Source organism: Mya arenaria, chromosome 12 (assembly GCF_026914265.1).
Source record: "Mya arenaria isolate MELC-2E11 chromosome 12, ASM2691426v1".
Classification (NCBI taxonomy): Eukaryota; Metazoa; Mollusca; class Bivalvia; order Myida; family Myidae; genus Mya; species Mya arenaria.
Genome location: NC_069133.1, coordinates 17,075,301 through 17,095,570, shown reverse-complemented (window position 1 = coordinate 17,095,570; position 20,270 = coordinate 17,075,301). Strand labels below are relative to the sequence as shown.

Here is a 20,270-nt window from a genome sequence, read left to right as displayed (position 1 = left end):
TATATTCGCAAAAATCAATACAGCCATGAGCATAAAATATAAGTTCAAGGGCACAACACATTTCATTGCTTTGACGCAAGTGATAACATATTTGAGGCACACTGATGTACATCAGAACAGTCTAAAAAATGTGGAAGCATCGTCACTTGTAATGACCCTTTTTAATATATTCACAAATTAGTTAAACAGAAAGTTAAATCGAATAAAATATAACATTTGGGCAATGAAATCATTATATACCTGCATGGATTGTTTGAGTCGATTTACACTGGAAGCTCTTTGTAGTGTTATGTAGTAGGTTATCATTATTTTTCGAGATCAATGATTGTTTATGAACACTTCTTAATTCTACTACTCCATCGTCTTCTTTGATTGTATGATATTCATCATCTACAACAACTAACTTCATCCCTTCAAAGTAAATATCATCAGCTTCAAAATCTAGAACGGTTAGCATTTCTTCCGACTTTGCATCAACAATGCACCAATGTCCCCCTTCTTTGGAAAAGGTGTATGTGCCATTTGTCCGACTCCTTTCAGATGAATTGGCTTGGATATCACAGCAAGAGCTTTTAGATTTTGGTTTTACAGTGCTAGAATCTTGCTTAATTTGAAATGCTTGCTTTTTAGAAGCTCCACCTGAACTTACAACATTTGACGATGATTCATACTCAGAATCTGCTGCAGGGTGTGTATTATTTCTGTTGTGCAAATCTGTTTTGCTACCTGATGCATTGTGTTTTGCTTTGATAGCGTCATCATTTGATGTTTTGTTATAACTGCATTCATCGTTAAGCTCATTTTCACAATTAGGGGAAATTTCGCCTGTATAAGGCAATGACTTATTGCCTCTTTTACGAACTCTACCCTTACCTGAAATAAACAATGTCAATATAATCCCTGCATATATTTTGATATTTTTAAACAGCATTAAAATGGGCATCATTTCAAACTATGATCAGCTTGATAATTCATTTCCTGGTTTCAAACCAAATTTAAAAGAAATTTACCGTCAAATCGCGATTTTATTTAAGTTTAAATTACCCAACCCCCATTTTTGATGTTTTTCATTTATTTTTTCAACAATTTCGTAATACATTTGTATCAGAGTAACACAAATATTTCAATAGCCATATGGAATTACTATTTTAACACATAAAAATGTTGAACCTTGGCGTTTAGAAGCAAAATACTAGAAACACTCATGACCTGTTCCTTATTTATTATTAACTTTAACTCTAAAGGAACATTATGCAAAATAAAACAGAATGTGTACTGTCTTGTTTAAAAAAAGTTTGAAATTCAAAAACACCTAGTTCACAGCAATGATTGAAAACAGAATATCTTCAAAGAAGCTAAATCAATGTGTAGAAATGAAATTAAATACTTTTTAATGAAAGTAATCTATAAACTTCTGTGAAAGAAAATGTTAGCTTATGAAAAAAGTAAAGAAAAGATGCTACTGAAGGGATTCGAACCGTTACCATGAAACCCTGAAAAATAGTCCTGTGAATAGGCTAAAGCATTTCAAATGAAGAGTTTTAAATGGAGGTATTCATTAGAGGTGTGCTACTTCAATTGACACTAAACTATAATGGGGTCAAGGGGCATCATCATTTAACATGATTGCACATCGGATACATTTAAGACAAACATGAATGGCGCCATCGAACTGATGGTTTACGACATATACAATCAAGCTGAACTTCAATAGTATGCCATTATTGTAGACATTACGAGTATTAAGATTAAGTATAAAGTTTGATGGAAATAAAATGCTGGTAAACACCAACTGCCAAACTAAGTTTAAGGACCATATGCCATATGTTCAATGTTACAGTGACCGTGTCCTTTGTCAGACTGAACATAAATGCAATAGGAGATAAGCTGGTTATAAGCAACTAAATTGTCTCATTTTTAGTTTAAGGTTTGTTAGGATCGAGCCTTCTATTGTTGTCAATCGGATAATGTTTGGTCATACATAATGATTTAAATATCTCGGGCCAAGACTTTAAAGTGCACATTTATTGTAAACGGACTTTGTTTAGAGCAGGGCTTCAAATAACCATGTCGTTTACACTCACAAGTATGTGAATATATATTGCATGAAAGAAGACGAATGCATTTATCATGAATTATTTTATGATCATAAGTCAAATGTTTGAGAGTTATTGCGGACAAAACTTTCATACTTACAGTTGACCGAGATCTTTACCGCTTTTACCAAAACACTCCGAAGGTAGAAGAGATATATGCCACTGCAGTTTCATTGCCCTGGGTCAAATTGTTAACCAGTCATTGAGCAGACAAGACGCGGAGTTAACTTAATATTATTGACCGAGATCTTGACATTTGTCCTAATGACCTCAAACAAAAAGGATCAATTTAAAGCCAAGGACAACTAATTCCTGTAATGCAAGTTTTCAAATGTCTGTACACCGTGAACTTGATGTTTGATATACTGACTTAAAAGCCTAAAGGTTTAATTTACTGTTCAATGGAAATCTACTACGGACCAAAACAAACCATTTTTAACTTATTGCGCGGACAATGCTTTCAAAAAATGTTGACCACACTATTCCGATCTTGTCTTTGATCCAAGGAAAACCATAACACATTGGTTTTAACTATTCTGTGAAATTCGTTGACTGAGTTTCTTTAATAATTAGATAAACGCTGTTGAATATTTAAAAGAAATAAGACACTTTAACCCAAACTTCTGTCTTAATATTTCACCTAGTATTTTGACCTCAGACGGCCCATATTAACACTGGTTTTAAATATTATGTTAACAAACATTCTGACTGAGTGCTAAACAGAAAGAAGAAAACCAAAGTCATGATTAAAAATATACCCTAGATACCTAGTTTAGACCGAAATGATCAATATCGACAAAATTCATGCTGGCAAGCATTACGGAAAAAGTTTAAATATAACAACACCGAAAGTCATTCAGATTGTCCTTCAGCCCAGTTTTTGCAAATCGTTTAATCAGGAATTTAGCGATGAAAATTTCGGCTTATTAAAAATAGAGAATAATACATTAGCAAAAGGTCAATTCCGTTATATTGCCTCTTTGTTTACTGATGACAATTGAACCATTACTTAAACGTATCTTACCATTATATCCTGTTAATTTTATTGTAGAAGGACCAATATTGAGCTTCTCTTGGAGATCTTGCATGCTTTCTTTCTCAGGCAAATTGCTGTCATCTGAAAACAAAAACTAGCACTAAAAGTTCTACATGAATTTTAAGAAGACAATAACAGAAAACTCTTTATAATAAACAAATACCTAAATATCAGTTACAAAATGACCTTTTTAAACAATTCACATGAAATTGATGCATCTCATAAAAATATACAGAAGATATAATCAGACTTATTGCATTTCTCCGGCAGAAACAAATATTGCTCCTAGCATCACAATAAAGTAAAGATTTCGCAAATACAGCCAAAAGAGTAAAACGTCCTATTTAAGGGCACCTTAGTCTCAGACAAGATAGGCCATAGATCGGAAGATAGACCGGTGGAGTCTTCTTACCATTCATGTATCGTTATGATATCTCTAATATGTGAGGGATGTTCGCTCCATAAATTATAATATAGCCCATATAAAAATCATATAAAATGGCAAATAATTCAAAAATGAGATAGGCTGTATGCATATGACAAGTACTTCAAAATATTGTGTTGATTTATATCAAAACATCCTCCGTCTAAATCTGTGGGATAAGTTCGCTCTATAGTATTTCCCTATATACCGCTCATCCAATACACCCGGCCACCAGCCCACCCCAACCAACTGACTGTATTGTGACTCCAATATATTCACTTCAAACTTTGTTTGGCGGAAGATCGCATAATAGCACAAATACAACTTCTGACGTACTGACCGATTACTCGAGTCCCGTAAATATAATCAGATGAAATTACGAACATAAAACAAGGACTGTAACTTTTGATAAAGATACTGCCGAGTTTTGACCGTTTGACAATTAAGGACAATAGATGCGCTATATAATCCGCTTGTCAAGCTCTTGTTGTTATAAACTTCTTCTTTTTCTATATATGCATTTAGTCCAAACGTCCGTCAACTCTAAAATCAGAGCATATTGAATTATTGCATACCGCTTTGAGTTGCATAACTAAAAATGCTATGCTCAGTAGATTTGTAGATAAAGATATGTTCCTTCCTAATGGCCACCAAAAATGCTTGTTTGAAAACAATTAGCATTTCTGATTTTAAGTCATAAAAACTCTTTTGAAAAGGTCAACATTCTAGGAATGTGGTAAAACGTTCACATCTGAATGTGGCCAATGATCGTCTGTTTTTAAGCCAATAAAGGGCATATCTTGAGACTTTCTTGACGCTTAATATTGTGGATTATGCGCATTGATTCACATATGCATATTCTCATCGGTAATTTGAGTTCGCAGTTTTATGTTATTACCTTAATCTGTTATTCATAATGGCCATGCTGTCTTTTTCCACAGCTACACATGTGTATATTGTCACAAGTACGAATTATGTTGTGAATACCTTTAATTCTTATTAAATTATCACTAAATGTTTGCATGACTTTGACAATTTTTAAGCAAGAGCTAAGGGCCTTGCTGTATATACCGATTGTTTTAGTTATGTGCAAAGCTAAAACACTTGCACCACCAAGCCATTACTGCCGAAACCAAAGTCGAAGATATCAAAGCTATGGCATAGAATGCTATGTTCAATACCTTTGTAAATATGTATATGTTTTTTTTCCTATGGCCACAAAAAAATCGCTTGTCTAAAACAATAAGCTAATTCCAATTCAAAATGGTCATAGTCTGTAGACAAACCTAAGCGCAACGGAGCCAATGCTCGACTGTTCTTTTTTGTCAATAAGGGGCAAGTTTTCAAACTATTAGCGGGCGATAACATACATTATAATCAGGTCGTATACACAAAGTAAGTATATTTGTCGATCTATTTAACAAAGATTTCTTCCCAATTTAACAAATTAATCCAGATTTCCGTCATCATAATGTTATCGCTAAGGATCCGTGATGTTATCACATTGGTAATTAAGTAAACTGTTGGAATTCAAACATTGGGGAGATATTTTCTACTGAAATGGCAGTTGTGACCATGACCTTCATCTGACATACCCAAAATAGTCACTGTGGGTCAGGGCAACTGTCAAGATGTGCCTAAGATATAGAGCAAACCCATCTGTGAACGTTAAAATAAACACAATACAGTAGGATCCTTGGTACATCTAACAAAATACATGTACAGGGAAATCATGTGTCTGATCCTTGGCAAATCTTATTTGTTTAAGTCAGTTTCTCCCTCTCCTTTAATGGATTGTATTAAGTGTTATCTTACAGTGATTATTGTCTGCTCTAAAACACGACTTCTGGGTTCCTCAGAATCTAACAAACTTGTACTACTACTTGCTTCTGAACAATCATCTGTTTTTGACACTGTCAAATACAAAACTAAAGGCATACTCACAAAAAAGATAATAACTTATAAAAATAAATATATTTATAATAATAATTTCATGTTCCTCTGCAATTGGTGGTAAAAATAAAACATTCAAGAATGTTTATTGGAATGGTAATAGGATGGACTAAAAAAATAACACCTCCTTAAATATATGTTGAAATGTTATACAAAAGAGTAGCAGACACTAAAATGAATTACTGTAAAATAATACGCGTGAATAAGAAACTACAAAACTATCGAAGATTTTATTAACCACGAACAGGACGAATAAAATTGACAGCTACGCAACCAGCTTTAAAATGTTTGAGGGGCATCCCATGGGTAACGGCTTAGAATTTATTTTTCAGAAAAGGGTTTGTAAGAAAAATAAATTAAAATACCACTCGTGAAAATATAGTTTTTCCATGAGCACAAACATAAAATCAACAAATATGATATATACCTTGTGTTACATTGTTAAATACAAAACGGTATGTGACATAACCTTGCAATATACGAATATTATCCTTTTTATGAAATTTTTATGACAATACGAGCCACATTGCGCGTTTTGGGGCCTTCGGACATACATTTGATTTGATGATTTCAATGACATTTCTGGTATACAAATATTTATAATGATTTCTCTAAAATTGGGTAAGATTCATGGTTAAAAGAAGGACCATGTATTGCGCTTTGTATGTATCACATTTGTCGTCAAACACAGCACACATAACGTCATCGTAAAACAATAAAAATTGTGGGCATACTAAACATATCAATATCCCAACTGCATTATTATTTAAAGCTAGCGACTTGGGCTTTCACGGAACACGTTCTTTGTTTTCTGATAATTTTACTTTTCTTTTTTAAAATTTCACCATGAATGGCATAGTTATGAAGTTGGCATATGCCATTATCTAACTAACGTTTGTATAGCAATACTAACAGTTCTGAAGTCACACTGACCTTGGAGATAGGGACCAGGACTTGGGCGCCTTACAATGTGTGACAACAAGCATATCTCTGTGTAAGGGCAATGTCTTATGGACAAAAGATTATCTCAAAGCGTGATCAATGTTAGAAAAAAAAGCAAAAGTAAATAAAACAGCTAGACAAATGTGAAGGGACAATGTTGATGAAACATTCCTAAGAATTCCAAGAGTAATAGTGCCTAGGTGTTTGTTATTGAATTGGCCATACAATACAATGTGCACTGTTGGATACATATTCAAATAGATGAAAAGGCAAAGCACATATGATTAAGTTAAAAAAAATATTAAAAATTACAAAAAAATAAAAAAGAGCCCATGTTTGACAAAAATAGGTAGAGGGGATAACTAAAATACTATGCTTGGCAGGACAATGGGTATTATGCACTGCACTTCTTCTCATTGCCATCTATCTATGTTATCTAAGTTTCATTTCAATTCCTTCATTATTTTCAAAGATACCAGACAAGCACCGTTTATATAGTTAAAGGGAAACTACTTTATTTATATAAATGATATGATTATGGTTCCTTACGCTTTGTACTTTCCGACGTTGTCATTTGTAAACAACCAGTCTTTATTTTAATCCCTTAAGTATTTTCAAACAGATAACCTAACAGGCACCATTTATGAGCAAAATATTAGAGGAAATGACTTCATAAATATACAATATAGGTTTATGGTTATTGTACGCTGCACTCTTTCTCATTGCCGTATATCTATATACCATGTTTTATTTAATTACTAATAGCAGTTTTGAGAATTTATTCCGTGTGTGACGAACGGACGGAAGAACAGATGGACGGGAGGCGCAGGTCATTCCTAAATTGCACACGCCATGACGTGATGGGGGTATAATTACAACTGATCATATGTTAGAGGCATCTCTTCTTATGAACTCTTCAAAGTTTCAGTCCTTTAATGTATTTTACACTACATAGGTATACCCTACTAGGAAAACACCAATTGAATCAGCATTTAAAAATTATAAAAGGTTTGTAAAATGAATTTGAATGTACTCTGATAAGTTAGTGTTTTTGAGAGTCAAGCGGTTTCTGAGAAGACGTTTTTCCAAGCGTTTTTGCTTTCGGCTGCCATGGCAACAAGACTTCTGCATGGAACCATCATTGTTAAATGACAGACAGAAATCACGTCAAAAAAGGTGAAAAGCCTAATTCTTAAGTTAAGACGTAAGCGTTTTTGGGGGGAGATTTTCACTGATAGGCTGTATTTCTACCATAACTGATTCAAATAGTTCTGGCCCTCATAGTTGCTTTATCTAGATATTTTTCCCATTTATCAATGGTCACAGCTTATTGCCAAGTTCATCTACAAATATATTTTAACAAAGCTGTATGAAGTGTGCTGCAATTATGATCATGGATCTTGTGTACTTTACAGTGAAAACTATGTATGCACGGTTTCATAAGACATAGAAGAAGACGAATTCCCACATAACTTGCCGTATAAATCATTCCTAACTTAAGTCACTTTTTTAATGTGAGTATCTGACTAATCATATGACATAATAACTTGATGATTTTTGAAGAATTATATGCAGCATTCCATAGTAAACAAACACTAAGTGTGCCATTGACCTTTAAGGTGGGGAAACAGGTCTTGTACAAGACACGTCGTTTTGGTATGTCAAATACATGTGACAAGTTATTATAAAATCTGTCCATACATGAGAAAGTTACAGCATGGACACAACCACCTACACTCTATGTCCTTATAAACAGCATTCCATAGCATTCAAACAGTAAGTGCGGCCTTGACCTTAGAGGTAAGGATACGGGTCTTGCACGCGACACGTCGTCTGGGTATGTCAAACACATGTGGTAAGTTATTTATAAAATATGTCCATACAAGAGAAAGAGACAGCTTGGACACGAGAAGTTGAGCCGAGAACAAAGATGGACGGACGGACGGTGCAATTTTAATTTGCCCACCTTCGAGGACATAAAAGCAGTCTATTTTTAAGATTAAAACTTCGCGACCTAATTTTCGACCGGTGATGACAAATGTTTGAACCTGATCGAAACTTTATCAAGAACAACTTATTCTGGCCAAAGTTTAGAAGCATTGGTAAACAACTATGGCCTCTATTGTTTAAAAGGGTTAATCAAAAATTCTTGCGTGTACACCTTTGCTCCTGCTATGACTAAATAGCAGGGGGAGCACTCTGCCGCCTTTTTCCAGCACCCTATTGTATTTTTACAGCTGGTTGCGGCTGTCCCTTTGTTTGACTGTTTGATGAATATGAACTATATTTGAACTTAATTGGACATAATTCAATTTTTCTAAATTACGCATAAAAATAATAAATATACATAAGTTTAACACTTAAAAGATAACAGCTATTTTATTCATAGCAAACTATTAGTATTGAAAGTACAACACAAGCGCAATATGAATTGAAACATTGATCCTTGCAAGTGCCCCATTAAGGCTTATTCAGCACCTATTGAAATTGCCCTTTCTGGCATAGCGCTCTGCCCTTTTTCAAATCCTAGCTTTTTGTCCGGTATCCGGAATTCCGAGGTTCCGGTTTTGTAGGGATTATTTTACATTGAAAATAGAAGGGGACAACCGGGATTTCGGTTTTGTGGAGATCCGGTTTAGTGAGTTTTCACTGTACTAACTTTTTAACTCTATAGTCAAAAACATTGTACTGAAATAATAAAACTAAAGACAATAATTATAATAATTTCAAAGCAAAATAATGGTATGTTTGCACCCATTAAACAAATTTGGCATCATTGGAGTGGGCTGACTTGCTCTACAATCCTTATTAAAATTAAGTCTAAGTCATGCAAAATCAAAGCAGCTCAATAATATTTTGCACATCAATAAAAAAGGAAAAGTTTCCGACAACTTTTGTTTTAAGTATCCGACTATAAATGTAGGTATTACTTCTACAAAATGTGTTTGTACAGTGTTGAACGCTGACAAAGACACTGATGCAGGCAAAGTAAAACATATATCTCAAGTATAACAAAAAGAAAGTTTAGTCATACTGCTTATTCCTATTTCTTACACATACACAAATAAACATACCTCAGTGGTTGAATTCAGTGTAAAATGCATATTAAGGAAGTTATATCTGAAATCTTAATTGAAAATGGATTCTGTGCTGGTTTTCATAAAACTCCCTTCAGGGAAATCTTAATGATATTATACGGATTACAGCCAGTCACATGGACTAGCTTATCTCATCCCACTCTGATGCAACTTGTACCTGCCTTTATAGTTGATGTTTCCAGATATTACTCATTGGTCACAGCATATTGACAAATATATATTTTATTAGAGCTTTATAAAGTGTGCTGCAATTATGATCATATAATATTTGCATGGCTACTTAAAGAGACCACAATCGGTCCAGGCGCGCGTCACACCGGCACCCCCTCCCCCACCTAAAAGCAACACCTAAAAATTTTGACACATCTATTTCGGACACAAAATTATTTTCAAAATTAATAAATTTTTCGTTTTAAATGTTCATTGATATTTGTAGTGAAATCAAACATTTCGGCCATGATTTGAAGGTTCTCAGACGACGATTATTGGTTATTATTTTTCCGTTTCTATGGTATTTTCTTACCAACCTAAATGCAAACGTGGTAAAGATTGTAGCTGGTTGACCAGTCAAGAGTAAAAGGAAAACCTATGGTATTCGACTGACCAATTAAGATTTCCATCATTCCTGCCCTTAGGTCACTGAGTGTACCGTTTGTTCTGAAGCCTACACATACAACACACTTCAATACATGTCTAAATAAGTCAAATCCTCGAAGTTGATTGTTTGGATTGCAGTTAATGGGACTTACATTATGCGTAATAAATAACCGTTGATAAGTGTGGATAAATGAAAATAATGATTAATGAAATGTGTATTGAAACCTGCGTTTCTGCAAAACATATTGTATAATATACAAAGCCTAATCGTAAGTAAAAAAGTGAATTTGTTTCGGACATGGAAAAAATAAAAATGCGACCTAATTCCAAGATATCTGAATAACATATATCCAATAAAATGCGTCTCCTATGATATATCACATGTGTGGTCAGATTACACCTGTCAGTTAACAGAGATTGAGTGTTAATCGTAGCGAAACAAAGAAGCTGGTCGCGTTAAACTGATGGTTGTATCGTCTCTTTTATTGGGGGTGTTTTGGGCATATGTGAATGTCAAACCGGGTGTATATATTTTAATAATATTTACTAGCTGTATTGGGCTGGAAATATAGAAAATAACTCTTTTTAAGACCGATTATTTAACCAATTAATATTAGTGAAATCAAACTGGCGTGGTCAAAATCGGTCCAGACCGGCATACTGTCGACTTTGAGGTGCCTTTAGCTTGTGAACCTTACAGTGAAAACTATGTATGCATGGTTTTATAAGACATAGAAGGAGAATAATTCCCACGTAACTTAGCGTTTATGTCATTTCCTAACTTAAGTCTATTTCCTAATGTAAGTATCTGACTAATCATACGACATAACTGAACATTTTAGAAAGTCAACTTATGTTAGGAAAATACTAAGATGTTTCATACATACCAGCCCTGGTCTTCTATGGGCTTTGTAAAACCAAAACCAGTATACTGAACTAAATTTAATACTCACATTTGCTAGAATCTCCTATGATTTCTTTTTCCTTTAGAACAACAAAAGCATCTGCTTTTAAATTCACAACTTCTTCATTTGAAACTGTAATGGTTTGGCCACTTCCATTCACAATAGAGTAATGAGCTCTATGATCACTGACTGTAGCATCATTTGAATGGCCCGACTCTTCATGTGTTGTTCTTTGATAATAAAAAATGTTTTGCATCTCTTTCTTGATGTCTTCATATTCTTCTTTAAAGCAAAACATACACAAAGTGTGGTTTCCTTCAGCGTTCCAATGAAGTTCTTCATGTAAAACATTAAATCTTTTCCTCATTTTCTCCCTCCCTGTGGCCAAAGCAGAGTCATCACAATCATAGGAAAGTTCAACCTTTCTGATTGCTCTCTTCAATGTGTGTACCACTTCCTCAGCAGAAGGTGATGTAGTGGAACACCAAACAAATATTTGTTTTTTCTCAGGAACAATGTCCCATAAAACTGTTCCCAGCTTGCCATAACAGTTCGACAAGTAATTTTCCACGATATCAGGCAACTTCGGGATTGTACCACCATTTTTAACTTCATTAAAGTACATTAGACAATACTGTATTTCCTTTATAAACCACTGTGAACAATCCCATGATCCAATTATCCTGATGTTTGTATGATTACCATTAACATTTTCAGCTTTGATTTCAGCACAAGGAAACTTTGTGCTTAATTCTGATTTAAACGAATGCTGCAATATGATTTTTACCACAATCATTGGGACATGATCAATGATATGCTCATTTCTTTTCTGCTTAACAGATTGGGATCCAAAATCACTACAATGGTCATCTTTTTTAAGCATATCGCTGCAGTTCCCCCGTTTTTCTATTACCTGTATTTTGGTTTCTTGACCTAAAAGACTTTGTACTTCATTACACTTTAGGAAGTTCTCATCAACAAACAAATCAAAACGTCTACCATCAACACATAAAAGATCCCCTTCAAAATAAGCATCCTTTGCTCCTCGCAAAGCAAGTTTACATCTCGGATTATGTTTGTCTTGAACTATTAAAAGAGTACCTTGAACTTTGATATTAAACTGGTTATTAGATAAAGGTTTTTCTTGTACTTGTGCAGCTTCTGATTTATTTCTTGGTTGCATGCTATTTATACATTTAAAGGATGTTCTGTCGGGTGGGAATTTATCTTGGGTTGTGTTGTCATTGTTTTCCTGTTCTTTGCAATCTGCTTCTGAATAGAGAAGTTAAATTTAATAAGAGGGCTGCAAATGATATATCTTTTTAAAACTTTACAAGGGACATCACTGAACAATAATCTAAAGCACGAGTTATTAGCCTTAATAATGATATACTCATTTCTCCGACAAAATGTGATTATCTTGACTCCTGTTTAGAGATAAGACCAAAGTGTAAGTTTTTGCATGACAACAACATCACTATCACCCATAAAACCTTTTTTGTTCTTTTGAAAAATAGACAAACAAAAGATCTAATAACGATTTCTATGGCAATCACTTCAAAGTATATGTAATTAGCCAAATTAAAAATATGCGCATTACAACGTTTTTACATGCAGTATTTGTATCAATTCTTAAGAAATTATGCTAGATGTGGCGAAATATGTTTAATTATATATTAGACTGAAAATAAGACACCTTTAATGGTTCAAATAAAAAATCTTTGTGTTATGAATGATAAAAAGTAACCCAATGAAGTCACCATTTTAACTTTTTTTATTTCACTTTTATTCCGTAACACATTTCGGTATGAAGATAAAACCAACCGAACATAAATCCAACTTTAATAGTTCAATATCAGAAAAAAGAAAAATAACTTGTTTTATTATACCTCTGTATATATCCATTTTCATTTTATAAGTTTACTCGAGGAACTCATAGAATACAAAACCAGGATACCCAATGCAGTAACAAAACTATGTAAAGCTCCCACGGAGCAATATAAAACATCAGCCGTTTCGGTATATATCAATAAATCTCGTGATATTAACGACAATAGCATCATAAGTCGCATGTAACATATCCTTTAGTTATTGTGAATTAATACAAAATTATCAACCACAAACTATTTCAATATACACTTTTATAATTTTAATATTGAGGAGTTCTACTTTGCCTGTTTGTGGTACTTCAAGGGCAAAACACTGGTAGTATTGCATGCAGTGGGAGACAAAACATCAGGTGCACAAGTGCATTGCCTGAACAACATTCCCTCAAGGTTACATGACTCGAGGTGAAATCATTTGTAGTTTGAAGCGACACAAAAATGAAACATTTTGCTTATTTAAGGGCCATTACTCTGGATATGTGCAGTGGCAAACAAAACCTCAGATGCCCAGCTCTATTCCCTGAACATCATTCTCCAAAGTTTCATGACTGTAGGTGAAAATGTCAAGAAATCACTTTTTTAGCTATGGTAATTCAAGGCCCATACCGCGAGCTTTACTGAATGCAGCAAGAAACGAAACCCTATCTGTACAACTTCACGCAAACAACATTCCCATGAGTTTTCATAAAAATTGGTGATAAAACTGTGTTTAGGAGCTAGCACATTAAGGATGTAGGCAAAAACATATGAGGAAAATCTGGGGGAAAACATAAAACCCATAGATGGGACGCATTAAAGAAGTTCAAAATAAAAATCCTCTTGTTGTTTTCAGTTACTTTTTTGGGTTTTTGTAAGCTATGCAATATTTAAAAACGTTTGTACTATTGTTTTTTTTACTCTGCTTAAAGGCAGAGGGAGCTTAACATAAAACCCATAGATGGGACGCATTAAAGAAGTTCAAAATAAAAAAACCTCTTGTTGTTTTCAGTTACTTATTGGGGTTATTGTAAGCTATGCGATATTAAAAACCGTTTGTACTATATTTTTTTACTCTGCTTAAAGGCAGAGGGAGCTTTTCACACCTTCACACATTGAGAACATCATTGACAGTGCACAATGAAGCTACTGCATTTTTATTTTTTTTACTTTTTATTTATTTACAAAATAATTATTACATAAAATCATACAATATTAAAACTTTGAAAATAGCTAGACGGTTATTTTTTAATCAAAAACAACATTCTCCTCAAGTGGTCGTCCGAGTTCAATAGTCATAATACGTTTAAGGTTGACCTTGACATTGAACCAAGCACATCGATTCAATATGATAGACATTTTTGGTGAGTTAACACTATCCTTCAGGAGATTCAGGTATCCAGGTTTATTATTTGTGATGAACAGACGGACAGACATCTTAAAACATGTGCTCTGTATATCATCTAAATATGGTATGTATTTTGGAGCGTAATTTCAAAATCCTTCAAGGGGTTCCCGAGATATAGAGTGGACACGAATTGAAGTCATGACCTTTAACCTCAGAGTATCACCTTGACCTTGAGCAGAGCTCGTTTTAACATTTGTTCTGCACATCGTCTCAGTATGGTGAACATTTATGTCAAGAAATTTCAAAATTCTTTGAGGGATTCAAGAGAAATAGAGCAGACCCAAATTATGGTCATATGACTTATGACCTCCAAGTGTGACCATGACCCTGAACAAAGCTGGCTATAACATGCGCTCTGCATATCATATCAATAAGGTAATAAAGTAATTTCAAAATCTTTTAAGGGGTTCAAGAGAAATGGAGCCGACATGAATAATAGTCATATTAAATTGAAATTGCATTTGCATATAATGACAATGATTTGATGACCTCAAAGTGTAACCTTGACCTTGAATTGAGCTGGTTGTAACATGCACTCTGCACATCATTCAGATATGGTTAACATTTGATGTGAGTTATTTCAAAATCTTTTATGGGGTTCAGACAGTAATTGTAGTCATATGACACCTGAGGATTCTTTCCAATGTAGTAAAATCGGAGTTATAATAACATAATTACTCCGATTTTACTACATTGGAAAGAATCCTCAGGTGCACAACTTCAACACATCAATAAAATTCTGCCAAGGTTCCTTGACTATAGGTGAAATAGTTTTGAACGACACAAGTCCAGAAATGACATTGTTTTGATCATTCAAGGGCAATAACTCTGGATTTGCTAAGTGCAGCAGGAAATAAAACTCCAGATGCAAAATTTCATCACCTAAATAACATTCAACCAAGGTTTTTTGACTCCAGGTAAAAAAGGTTTTGTGTTCTGAGCTACACAAGTTTGCATACTTATCTACCAATGGAATAACTGACGAACAGACAGAATAGGGCAAACTATATCCCCCCAAAGAAAATATGTGAGGGGAATAAAAAGAAACCCTTAAACAAAATAAATATTTCGTTTTCTACAGTTGGTATATTATTGCATTTAAAAATATATAATACATCTTTATCTGTCTGAAGGCTACTGGTGATAACTGTGAATAATGCCCAACTTTTAGTTCTATAAGCATGCTTGCCACACTTTTAAAATGTTTTACCTTTCGGATCGAGAATTTCAAAGGACTCGATGGAGCTGATTGAATCTTGAGAGCCTAAAAAGTCTTTGACATCAGCTGTATCTGAAACAGAATTGCTTCACAATAAACTTCAGACAGGTAGTTATAGAACATTTTGAATATGGCTGGTTTGAATTAGTCGTCAATCAAACAACATTGCAGTCCAGTCTACAGCAAATTGTATGTAATACAAAAAAATATTGAGCATTGACATTGGATGCCTTTGAGACAGTTTTAAGGTCTTGAATCATGTTCAGATGGTGACCGATATTTTCCGATAAAAATGTATCCTCTTAGCAGCAGGGAATAAGTCAATATGACGAAATTTTAATGCTGAAGATGAGTTATGACCATGACCATTGACTCTTTGACCACTTAATCCATATGAGTCATCCCAACCTAAATGTCAAGTTTGGGGTCATCTATCGGTCAGGCCTAACCCCAAAATTAAATTTGAGGGCCATGTGTGCGGGCATTGTCAAGTTCTCACTCGAACAATCTTTTCGCATTCAAGGTCACTGTGACCTTGACCTTTGACCAGATGACACTTAAGATCAATAGAGGCCATCTTCTTGTCAGGCCCAACCTCCATGTAAAGTTGGATGAACAAACGTCCAGGTACTGTTTAGATATCACTGGGAGATGCTTTGTTATCTTTTTCTCGTTAAAGGTCACTGTCACCTTAACCTCTGGCACGGCGACCCTAAATATCAATAGGGGTTATCTACTGGTCAGGCCAAACATTCATGTCACGTTTGAGGACCATATGTCCAAGAATTGTCGAGTTTGCCTTCAAGGTCACTGTGATCATGACCTTTACCCTATGACCATTAAAATCAATATGGGTCATCTACTGGTCAGGCCAAACCCCCAAGTCTAGTCTGAGGGCCCTAGGTGCATGCATTGTCGAGTAATCACGCCAACAACCTTTTATTATTCAAGGTCACTGTGACCTTGAACTTTGACCCGATTACCCTCAAATCAATAGGGGTCATCTACTGATCAGGCCCAACCTCCAAGTCAAGTTTGAGGGCTATGGGTGCAGGCATTGTGGAGTTATCACTACAACAACCTTTTATTATTCAAGGTTACTGTGACCTTGACCTTACACCTCTAAAATCAGGAAACAGCTGCTGGTCAGGCTCAACCTCAAAGTTAAGTTTGAGGGTCATGGGTGCAGGCATTGTAATCAATGACCCCTTAAATCAATAGTGGTCATCTACATGTCAGACCCAGCCTTCGTGTAAAATTTGATAAACAAAGGCCTACGCAATATTAAGTGATCACTTGGAAAAGCTTTAAAATCCTTTTACCATTGAAGGTCACTGTGACCTTGACCTTTAACCCGATGACCACTTAAATAAATAGGGGTCATTAATCTGTCAGGCCCAACCTTCATGTCTAGTTTGATGACCATACGTCCAGGCACTGTTGGGTTATCACTTGGACAAGCTTTGGTCTACAGACAAAGTTGTTTGTTTATGTTTTTGATAAAAGGGACATTCATTTCTTAAGCTCGTGATTTTTTGTTTATGTATCAATCATGGAGATTTCGATTCGATGAAAATCTCAAATTGGTCTAGAAAGAGCAACTTTAAAATGCCATATGTAAGTTCCACTGCTCTGGTCAACCAATTCAGAGGACCCGATGTAAAATATTTGTTTTATAGCTGTGTTTATGTAATCGATAAACATGAATTAAATAAAATGGACACAAATAATTATTCTTTTTCAATAATAGGTTAGCTGTTTTCACGACAGAAATATATTACAAAACCGATTCAATTGAGGATTTAAACATTAGACATGACTAGGACTAAATGTATTGGGTTTGGTGCTATATTTTTGTATTGCGGATGTGTCGTTATCTCAGACATTTTTTCCTATGTCTCGTTGAGTTTGACATAACGAGTTTAGACTGTACCTTACTTTATGAGTTTTTGCCATTCATTAGGTTAGGTTGTTTTGCATTACACTGTTGCCAAAAAAGGTAAGCTAAACATGTAATCATAACAAAAGAAACCTAGCGGGAATTTTTTTTAAAAAAAAATGCTAGATTGTACGTAATGGGTGAAGTCTATTTAATACCAATGGATCTGTTAGATAATTTTTGATTGTGAAGTTTGTATACAATGAATGATTATCATTTGAAATGTCTATCTTAATCGCTGTCGAACTCTAGGGTAACCAAGTATATGAAACAGCGTAGTAAATGCCAAGGCTTGGCTGTTGTTGTTATTACAACAATTATTAAAGCCAGAGTTACCGGCCTTACTATTTACACTCATATTCTTTCTAGCAACACGTGTGTCAAGTTTGTTTCAACATCTTTAACAGTTATGGCCAAGGTTTCAGATTTTGCACTTTAAAGCAACGAACGACAGCGCCAACAAAACCAATACTGTAACAATACCTCAATGTTTTTTTCTTCAGAAAAACAGAAAAAGTAAAACCTGCTTACCTTCTTTATCAGCAACTAGGCTCATTTCTGGCTGTTTTGTTAAACTATAAGCTGATTCTGCTGTGGTCTTTGGATGTGGTCTTTGATCAACATTTCTTTCATCGCCTGAACTTTGTGGGTGAATAGCTTGAATACCAGAAAAATGATTGATTTGTGTACATTAGGCCACAACCAGTTGAATCGTTGTTCTACATATTTTCCAAGAAAAATAGGAGCAAGGGAGCGAAAAAAAACTACCTTTTTTAATATAAGGCAAATCAGAGAGTGAAAAGCAAAAATTGTATATTTCTTACCAAAAACATCATACAATTATGTAAAGAAATGTTTTTTTTAATTGCAAGTAAAGGTTCTCAGTTGAAAATGATCAGGTTTTGATTGTATCATAGGAAAATCTGTCTCATAATTGAACAAATGGCAATATCGAGACGACTGCTTTCTTTGCCTCAGCACTTTTATCATGCATATATTGTAAAGACAGCAACAATTGTATTCGTGGCATACTAACTTACTATCTCAATAAGCATTTCTAGACTTAGTAAGAGTAATTAATCATTTGGACTTTTCAAAAGTATTGGGTCGGATCTAAATTTGATCCACTTGAAGTCAATGATAAAAATGATGTGACTTTGAAATGGCAGAAGATGGAAAATGTTAATAACACATGTTGTTGTTGTCGTATATGTTAGAAATGTATTCTTCGTGGAATGTCTTTTATGAAAAACATTAAATATGACGAGAATGAGCATTTCAGAATGCGCTCAAACCGACGGAATGATTGATGCCGACACCCAAACAGACAGGTACATGTGTTGAGCGTCGGTTTCATTATGCTGTGCGCTGAAGTACCCATGCACACGTAAACTCTAATAGTACCAATTCAAGGAAACTTGAACGCGATGGAGTATCAAAATTACGTCATTCGACCGGTTCTTCTACCTTATATCCTTGCCAATCGCGGTATGATGCTGGCACAGGATAACGCACCATGTCACGCGATTAGTAGCACACAAGTAATGATTGTAGCAAACAACGTGCGAGCACTCCAGGGTGTGGGACCTTTTGAAACTCAAATAGCGTGCTGAGGCGCTGCAACCAATTCTTAGGGTGCTCACGCGTGTTATTCATCAGATTTGTGCTGCCATTCCACAACAGTATCTTCACAGATACTTTATATCTATGAGGACAAGGTGCCTTGCTGTATATGCCGTAGCACGTGGACATACAAAGTAATATTAACACCTCAACTTCCATTCCTTAAATGAACTGCCTTTCGGCAATTGCGTTTATCAATCGCGTTTATCAATCGATGAACGCAACATCTTCAGATATGTTCGGATTGCAATTCATCGCATAACAATATACATGGAAACTATTGATCTTGTTTTTGTTTGTGTTGTGTCAGCAGGTCCCCGTAAAATATAAATCAAAATTTTAGAAAGTGTTTATTTATTATACTTTAAATGTATTGTTGCCATAAGTGTTTCAATTTTACGTTTAAAGGTGTTTTCAATTGAGTGGTTGATCTTTTCCCGCGTTACTGTGACGTCATGTGAAAATAAATCAAATGTTTTTCAGTTACAGTCGGATCGTTCTATTAACAGAATGGATAGGAAAGGATTACTGAAAAGTTTTCTTAAATGAAATGAAGTATTTTTTAACAATTATTGAATGAAATAATGAACTCCACACACTTTGACCAACCCAGATTGCGTTTATACCCCGATAATGACATCAACCCCGAAATTCATTCCATAATTAAAACAAAATCAAATATGACGTGCAGTTTTTGTTTTAAAGGTGTCAATGTTAATCCTCTCTGTTAAGTTTGTTCTCGTGATCAAATTTCAATGAAGTTTTGTTTTACGTATTAAAAATAGATCGTTTTAAACTTATATTTGGTTATTTGTATTTTTCTCCGAACACTTTTCCTAAAAAATGATAAAAACTAGGTGACCCATTAGAAATTCGTCGTAGTGTATTTTTCTCTATTATTTACCACCGCATTTTGAGTACAAAACATTGTGATACTTAAAAGCTGCACTTTCACAGATTTACCATTTTTACATTTTTTTTTAATTTTTATCTTGGAAAGAGCAAATTTTTGCTTAAATATCTGCAAACCAATGATAAAAGATTGCTGACAAAAGATCAGATCGCAGATTGTTATATTTCCGTTTGAAAATTAATGTGTTATAGCTTAAACCGTTACTTTAAATTAAATATAAAAATCTGCGATGTATTTTTTGTCAGCAGTCTTCTA

At 34.5% G+C, this 20,270-nt stretch overlaps 1 protein-coding gene across 4 annotated transcripts in view; it reads right to left on the bottom strand.

Annotated features, from left to right (window-relative positions):
• LOC128211084 (uncharacterized) overlaps window positions 1–20,270 on the bottom strand; it is a 60,341-nt gene that overhangs the window by 7,754 nt on the left and 32,317 nt on the right. For all 4 annotated transcript variants that reach the window (XM_052915502.1, XM_052915505.1, XM_052915503.1 and 1 more), the window contains 5 exons: window positions 18,011–18,136; window positions 15,532–15,612; window positions 11,100–12,323; window positions 3,121–3,213; window positions 241–873 (listed from right to left, as the gene is read on the bottom strand). In XM_052915502.1, coding sequence (XP_052771462.1) covers window positions 241–873; window positions 3,121–3,213; window positions 11,100–12,323; window positions 15,532–15,612; window positions 18,011–18,136 — 2,157 coding nt within the window. The remainder of the gene's footprint in view (window positions 1–240; window positions 874–3,120; window positions 3,214–11,099; window positions 12,324–15,531; window positions 15,613–18,010; window positions 18,137–20,270) is intronic.